The 8,970-nt window shown below is 37.1% G+C and overlaps 1 protein-coding gene across 1 annotated transcript in view; it reads right to left on the bottom strand.

Annotated features, from left to right (window-relative positions):
* Positions 1 to 8,560: 8,560 nt before the first annotated feature.
* PKHD1L1 (PKHD1 like 1) overlaps positions 8,561 to 8,970 on the bottom strand; it is a 180,183-nt gene continuing 179,773 nt past the window's right edge. Inside the window, 1 exon segment of the mRNA XM_063669026.1 lies at positions 8,561 to 8,960. Within this exon segment, the coding sequence (XP_063525096.1) occupies positions 8,950 to 8,960 (11 nt within the window). The 3' untranslated portion in view covers positions 8,561 to 8,949.

Raw genomic sequence — 8,970 nt, 5'->3', positions numbered from 1 at the left:
TCTTCTTTTTATCTTGTATAGTATGAAAAGGGTTGTTATGTGCAGGGGACCCTCAGAATACTATGCTCCACAGTTGCAAAGTGACTGGTGAGGGAGAGGTGAATAGGGTCTAAGGCCAAAATCAGTTTATGCAAATTGTTCCTCAACCAGCCTTTTTCTTTACATGCCTTTAATTTTTTTTTTTTTTTACTACAGCTGCCTTTGTTCTCCCACCCTGACCCAGCAACCACCTACCCACTTAACTTTGTGATAATCTACCACAACCGTCCTCCTTCCAATTTGCACCACGTTTTTTATTAATAATTTAATTTCCAAGACGGGAAAGATGTGTTTATGGCTCGTGCTCTGGAATGGTTCTGTGTAAAGTTGGGTAAAATTATTTAATCTCTTCAATTTCCTCATCAGTAAAATGGCCATAATAGTGCCTACTTCATGCAGTACTAATGCTTGCAAAGCTCTGTTAGCACAGAGCCTGGCACATAGCAAACATTCATAGATAATAGTTGTTACTGCAGCTACTACTACTACTGCATTACTATTGCACTACTACAGTATCATTTCCGGTAATTGCATTTCCCAAAGGCCATACAACCCCTGGCAGTCCCTTAAACACCTGCTCTAACTTTAATCTCTCGAATTCTAATGTCTAAATTTCAATATAAAATTTCTAATTTTTTGGGGGGGGGATTTAAAAAATCAAGTTATCTAGCTGGGCACGGTAGCTCATGCCTGTAATCTCAGCACTTTGGGAGGCCAAGGCAGGAGGAACGCTTGAGCCCAGGAATTTAAGACCAGCCTAGGCAACGGGCGAAACTCCGTTTCTACAAATAATTTAAAAATTAGCCAGGTTTGGTGGCGCGTGCCTGTAGTCCCAGCTACTCAGAAGGCTGAGGTGGGAAGAATCACTTGAGCCTGGGAGGTTGAGACTACGGTGAGCCATGATTGGGCCCTGCACTCCAGCCTGGGAGACAGAGCAAGACCCTGACTCAAAAAAAAAAAAAAAAAAAAATCCAAAATAACCTATATTCGGATATAAACATGTTTTAAATTTTTTTTTCTTAAAGAGTTGATTGCTTTGATAATTTATTATGCCCCAGGATATTTTCTTCTTTTTCCTGATTCTTCAGTTTTCTTTATTAAATTTGCCATTTCCAAATGAAACAAAACGAAAGGTATATACTTTTCCAGAAACAGCTAGTTGCTGAGTACTTGTTTCCCAACACAATAGCAAAACAGAAAACAAAGCTCGCTAAAGACTGCAAATTTAAAATTTACTTTAGTAATACCTATAAAATAATATTTTAAAATCATCTTTACTTGTTAAATAGTAAGCCCATAATTGGGATCACAAGTCAATAATTTGGGATTGGGTTTAGGGACTACCTCTTGGGAACAGGCAACTTTAAGTCCTGTCCTCTCCCCAAAGCTTGTGTGGGGTGGAGGTAGGAGACCACCAAATGTCAAATGGGAGGAACATAAGGGATAGAACCTGGTATATGAATTTCTTTTACTCAATGGAATATAGTTAATTCTGCCTGCTCTATGTCCAAACCATTTTGCTCACTTTAACGCTTCTGATCAGCCTCTGCCCAATTAGCAGCTTGATTTATTCACACTATCAACCTCCAGCCCACCACTTACTCTCCCTTTTCAAAGCCTACATAGGCTTTATTCTGACTTCTCCAGCTGGGGCTAACTCTGGCCTTGTCACCTGACCTGGCCCAGGAGGTAGGAGCAGACTGCAAACACAGCCCTCTGCTTCCAGATCTTTCCCAACCCAGTTCCCTGGCTTTTTACCAAAGGGTGGGGTTTTTTTCCCTCAAACACAATTTTAGACCTGCTGTTCTGACTTGGACTTTAATGGCTTTTTATTAATGAACAGCTGTTCACAGTTGAATACAAGATCATAAAGTCACATTCATTTCTTGATCAAGTAAAACAAAGCTTTGCCGCACATAGAGTGACAGCTTTGAGCAGATACATTTGAAAGCATAGGATTTTCTGATGAGAATTTTAATGAATTGTTTTATTAATCTTCCTACTGGAGAATTTTACTTGCTTTCAAAATAATAAACATTAGTATTCTGGAAAATTATAACTTCTTTTTTAATATTCAAAATCACCATATACTAGTTAGGGTCAATTGCCTAATAGAGAAATCAAACAGTCTGAAGCAGATTTTTTATTTCTTTTCTATTAAATGAAAATTAACTTTCTATGAAGCACTTAAATAAATTTTTCCTCTTAATTGTTATTACAATTAGCAGTAATGTTATTGTTAAATACAGGAAGATTCAAAATTTAGTAACAATTTAGAGTTAACCAGGTTTCTTCAGAAGGGGCCTGGTTAGAAATCGAGAAAAATAATACATATATTTTAGTAGAAATAAATTCAAATGAAAAGATGAGGTGAATTCTCATTTTATATTCAGTAGTGAGGTTCAGCCACATCATACTTCTGGCTAATGTCCACATCGTTATTAGGTTTATGACAGAGTTCACCTATATTATGAATTAAGTAGAGTTGATGTGAACAGCATCTGGCAGTCTAAGACCTTTTGTTATTTCTAACAGTAAATGTATTGAAATTCATACAACCAACATAAAACAGTAGTTTGTAAATCTATCTTGTACATGGATTGAGAAAGTAGAAATAAAACAACATGAAACAATGGGAGACTCATTCATTGAGCTACAGCATGATGGACATCGTGACTTTGACCTTGAACAAGTTTAAGCCTCAGTTTTCTCATCTGCAAAATTAGGTTAGTAATTCCTGCTTTACGGATTTATTTTGCAAATTAAATATCATACCATATGTGGAAATGTGTTGGAAATACAGCAATAAAATCGGTGAAAGCTTTGAAGCAAACAGATTTATTATCTTCAAGATCAGTACAATCCCCTTTAGCTCACAACATGGAATAGTGCTTCCAAGAAATAGAGGTGAATTTTATGTCATCAGCAACCAGAAGTAGACATGTCTACTAGCAACACATTAACAAAGGGAAACAGAGGGAAAGCCAGAAGTCAACCCTGCATACCCCCACTTCTACCTTCTTTGTTCCCTTTGTTTTAAAGGCATAGGATGAAAGACCAGCTGTCAGAGCTAGGACACCTACAATCCTTCCCCTCTCTCTCCAGGCTTTTATGTACTACTCATGGGATATTTATCTCATACCAAGATCTGCTGCCAAGTTTTGTCTATTCTTTCTTCTCAATGTCCATCATTTCAGCACATCCGGATATCAAAATGATCTCCTAACTTAGTCTTTTGTATTTTACTATTTTCCTTCCTCTAAGTCAGTTTGGTACTTTGCTGTCTGATTAATATAAATATCGTTATACCTTCTTCATAGTAACTGACCTTTTTAAATTTTCCAGTGTCCATCAATTCAAATTCACTTAGGAGGATATGTGTCTTGATTGTTGCTTTTTAAACTCTTAATTTTGAATTGTTTGTTTGGGGATCTCCCTCCAACCACCCATGACCCTTTAAGACATACCAGAAATTCTTGTTAAAGGAGTTGGTCTATGTATACTGTACATTTCATACAGTGAGAATTAACTTAAATTTATATTTTGTACATAGTTCTTATTTGAAATTAAATCCTTTAAGGATTATTTTCACTTGAAAATTGAACTCATAATCATACTAGAAATTTTTGATGTGAAAAACAATAAATTTATTTTCTTCCTAAGAATTTATAGCATTTATATATATAAAGGATCATCTGCCTAAATGCATAAATTACTGTAATGAAAAACCAAAGGAAAATACTATTGCCATGTAACCAGGCACAGTCATAAATATCTTGCACAAAAGGAATTATATTTTTTTGCTTATAGGCACAGAGCCCATTACCATAGCAACCATAATTACTCAGTCTATAACTGGGTGTGAATTTTATACACTGCTACTTCAAACATTAAGGCTGTAAGTCAGGATAAAGTGCAGTTTCTGTAATATTTTTAAAAGATTTCTTAATCTCGAAAAGCTAGGATAGGAAAAGTTTCATCATGCTACCCAATCATTGGTTTATTAGAAAGTTTATTTAACACTTACCATGGGCAGAGTGTGTGCTGAGCACTTCAGAGAAATTGAAAGAATACATAGTCCTTAACCTAAAAAAAAAACCTCTAATAAAGTCACATTCATGGGTGAACGGCGTTCTTAGAACAGTTTTTCCATGACCATCTTTCTAATTTCAGAATGATGGAATTATAATAACTACAGTACTATATTAGGACTTGCAAGTAAGGCAACAAGAGGTTTGTAGCTGGTTAGACTGCCCACAAGTATTCAAGTACCTACTATGTCCCCTATGGCAGACTGTTCCTATTTGGTCTTACACAGTGTGTCTGTAGCTACTCTCTGGGGAGGGGAAATTGGGGGAATAAATCTTAATATTTCTTTCACTGGAGACTGAACACTCCTTGCAGCTACTACCATAATGGGGAAGCTGAAAATGCCCACTGATGATCTTAGAAAAAGGGCAAGACTCTGCCACTGTTTCAGTAGATTCCCCAACCCAACACATAATGGATTCAGATTAAAGTTTTTTGTTGTTTTTTTGAGATGAGTCTCACTCTGTCACCCAGGCTGGAGTGCAGTGGCGCGATCTCAGCTCACTGCAAGCTCCGCCTCCCGGGTTCACACCATTCTCCTGCCTCAGCCTCCCGACTAGCTGAGACTACAGGTGCCCGCCACCATGCCCGGCTAATTTTTTTGTATTTTTAGTAGAGACAGGATTTCACTGTGTTAGCCAGGATAGTCTCGATCTCCTGACCTCGTAATCCGCCTGCCTCGGCCTCCCAGAGTGCTGGGATTACAGGCATGAGCCACTGCACCTGGCCTCAGATTAAAGTTTAAGCATTTCCATTTGGGAGGGTATAGTAGTAACTCAAAGATGCATGTGGTATTTTAACCCTGGCATTGTCCACCTTTCCCATTAGGAAGGATTAACTCTCTGTTCTATTGCTCCTTTCAAATTTTGCCATCTCAGACATCTGATGAAAGCAGGAGATTTAGGATAACCACCAAATAACAATGAAACCCTAAAGGAGCAAGGGCTGGTATAGGGCACCACAATGTCAGGAACCCAAACGCCTTTCAGCTGAGCTCTCTGGGTTCTGGAAGAGGTATAAAAATATTCTTCACACAAGGACATTGTAAAAGCCATAAAGTTGTCCACCATCTTAGTCTTTTCTTACCTAAAATTTTAATTCAATCCACTGGATTTTTTTTTTGTCAAGATTTTTCTGTAGATTTTTAGTAAGGAGATTTTCTAATACAAGTTATGGAGCAATAAAAGGCACTGGCCTTTATCCTCCAGGTCTCAGGAGCCATCTTGCTCCATGTAGCAGGAAAAACAGGAAGGGATGAAGAAAGGGCAAAGGGATGCATAATAGCTATGTTTTAAGGTCAGTTTCTAGAATATGCCACGAGATAATGTCTGTTTTTGTAACCCACTACACAGAAGTTGATCAGTCTCACTGCAAGTGAAGCTGGGAAATTGTCTTTGTTCTAGGTGGCCCAGTGCCCAGCCAATAATTCTAATAATTAGCACTCACATGGTGCTTATTACATGCCAGGCACTGTTCCAGTGTAATAAGAAGCCTAATGGTTTACTGGGCCAGGGATTGACATGATATAGGCCACATTATGGAAATAAAAACAAGAGTGGCTATCATTTTACCGCCTGTTAGGCACTGTGTTACATGTCATATATATGATACCATCAGTCTTCAGATACCACACTTTCCACATTTTATAGTTGAAGAAACTGAGAATAAGGGAAACTAAGAACTTGCCTGAGGGCATAGAAGTGGTAAAGTAGAAACCAAGAATTTGAACAGGAATTTGGATTAAAAACTCTTCCCAATGAAGCACTTGCCCATGCTTGAGGAAAAGTGGGAAGCAATTAAATGTTGGAATTTGGGCTCTGGAGTTAAATTGTCTGTGTTTGAATCCCAGCTTTACCATTAGTAGCTCTGTGAACTTGAGAATTTAACCTAACCTTTCAACATTTCAAGTTTCCTCATTTGGAGAAGGGAATAAGGTTATCCTCATAGGATTGCTGTAAGGAAAGAGTCCATGTAGAACACACAGCATAGTGTCTGGCATATAGTGAACATGTGATAAACCTTTACTTTATTATTGATTATTGTTATTGTTAGTGCTAGGGGTATTTTAAATAGCACTTTTGGGGATAAAATGGATAAAAGGTAAAAACAGATGGACCATCTGGAAGTCATTGCAATGATCACAAGGTGATGGAATTTAGGAATGAATAGAGACAGTAGTACAAGATATAAACATTTCACTTACTATGAGAAATACAAGAAGCTATTCTTATTAACTTCTTATTCTCTGTTTCTTACTTTGACCCAAATTGGAACAACATATTTACTTCACCAACGCTTCAGGTCTTAGGTAGAAGAATATTCACACATCAAAGGATTTTTATGACTTGTTCAAGAGCAGATAGCCACTTCTTACAATAAGAATTATTTTTAAGAATTTAAACTTCAATTTCTAAGATAGGAATGTTCAGAGAAATATTATTTAAATGCAAAAAAAAGCAAAAATAAAAGTTGCTTAGAATATGAATAAGGGATATGTGAAGCCATATTGCCCATGGATTCCAATAATTCAAGCATTTTTAAAAGTAGTAATTAAATTGTAATTTATCTGGAATAAGCAATTATGTATTATGATAATTCTAGAAAGTTCTTAAAAAGCAGACAGCCAGAAACCTAAAGCAGTTAAAACAGGAACTTTTTAACAAAGTCTGTGGCTAAGAAGCAATTTTTAGAAATTCCTTTTACTGCCATATAACTTGTATTAGAAAATTTCCTTATTAAAAACCGACAGAAAAAATCTTGACAAAAAAACTCCAGTGGGCTGAATTAAACCTTTAGGTAAGAAAAGAATACAGATGGTGGACAATTTTATGGCTTTTACAGTGTTCTGGTGTGAAGAATATTTTTGTATCTCTTCCAGAACCCAAATGTAGGAATTTGTTCCATAGATGCTGGAATTGCAGTTTTTGGAATTTAGTTTTCCAACAGAAAGGAAGTATCATGGAATGAACAGTAAACTAGATTTGCCTTAGGAAGACTGATTTTTAAGTCTCAGCATGAAATGGCCCATGTTGGGTCTCTTTCCCCCTCCCTATCCCAGGAACAGAGGTTTTTCACCCCACCAGGGTTGGAACTGAGGGGAGTATAAAAGTGCTCTGTTACCCGGTGCTGTACAGTCAAGTATCAATGCTCTCTGGACATGGCAAATGTTCCTCATGAAGGGGCTTTCATGTATACTTTGAAGACTACCTTGTCAGGGACCTCTTACCTGCAATTCCCTTAAAATTGTGACTATTTCCATTCCAGCTGTTCATTTTAATTTTTTCTGTAGCCCCTAGGCCTTCAGTGGTTCTCTCCCAGTTTTCTTCTACTGCTCTTCTAGGTAGCCCTCCTGAACAAGGCTTAAGGCCTTCATATTGCTAGCAACCTCATGCTTTCTCTCTCTCTCTCTCTATCTCTCTCTCTCCCCCTCCCTCTCTGTCTCTGTCTCTATCTCTCTGTCTTTCTCTGTCTCTCTCTCCCTGAGACAGTGATCATGTTATATTGAAATGGTCTGTTTCCATTCTTTCCCCAAATATCCTGAAAACTCCTCGAGGGAAGGCATAGCATCTTATTTCTTGTAGCCTTCCTACTTACTAGAACACCCAACAGATACTGCTCAAATGAAAGAAATGCCACATTTATACCAAGATATTTGATTTTACTACCTGGTAAGTGTTTATATATTTTCTGCTAAGTAAGATTAACAATGATCTGAGGTGAATGTACTAGGAGATGGTATACAAGAGACAAAGGTATGGGCTCTGTTGAATTCTCTCAGCTGTCCCAAATGTTTGCTGAGTGTCACTTGCTGGAAGGCTCTGGATGTGGCTACAATGTCTTTATTAGGAGTTCTGTCAAATTAAGTATTCCCTTTAGAATTTTCTGAGTAAAGAATTGCTATTTTCAATACTGTTAGGGAGTTCGGTTAACTTAGCTACCTTAGTCTGTAGCTTTTTTGCATTCTCTAATTTATCTTCTTGAAAATAAGTTCTGTTCTGTTGTTGACTTCCCCACACTTTATACTTCATTCATCCAGTAAACAGTGAATAAGCATCCACCAGTTAAAGGAACCCCTCAACCCTCAACTGGTGCCCAGGGTTGAGGGGAGTCATGCTCTTAGTAGTGGCAGTTTTGAGTGGGAAGGAGGGGTAGGCAGAGAAGGAGTTTGGACTTGTTCCAAAAGTTCATTCCAAGGACAAGAAAACTTTTCCAAATATTGTCCAGAGTTTGGCAGATCCAGAAATACAGGACAGTCTAGAATTCCTGGGATTACTGTGAATCTGAAAGACAGGAACTCAGTGTCAAAAATCTGAGATGAGATTGTCATCTCAGATTGTGTGAAGACAATCTCGTCTCTCCAAAATCCTTAGAAACTAGAATGGCTTAGATTGTTGGAAATCAAAACCTTATAAATGGATAGAGAAAATAAGAATCCCCCCCAAGTATTAAAAATAATACTTAAAATGATTCCAATCTGATGTAAAGAGCTTAAGTCCGAACTAGACAAGCTCTTTCCATTATTTAAAGGATTCTATGATTTGTTGGAACAATAACTTAGAGGTGTCAAATCTACTTCCAAATGACAAATTCCTGGAAGTTTATTGAAATGAAATAAGAACATACAAATATAAAGAATCAAAACAAATTTATATTTTGAAGAAATCTGATTTTAGCGTTTAAAGCTAATTAGTACATTTTATATATCATAAAAATATTTTTAGTATATTTTCATGAAAATGCTATAGACTTTTGCCTGTTGCCCAACAAAATAGCTAATAATTCTTATATTTTTGTTTTCAGCCTATTCTTCAGAGCAGCACTTTAGTAGCTTCCTGAAAAATG

Source organism: Pongo pygmaeus, chromosome 7 (genome assembly GCF_028885625.2).
Source record: "Pongo pygmaeus isolate AG05252 chromosome 7, NHGRI_mPonPyg2-v2.0_pri, whole genome shotgun sequence".
In the NCBI taxonomy this organism is placed as follows: Eukaryota; Metazoa; Chordata; class Mammalia; order Primates; family Hominidae; genus Pongo; species Pongo pygmaeus.
This window is presented reverse-complemented; position numbering and strand designations above follow the sequence as displayed.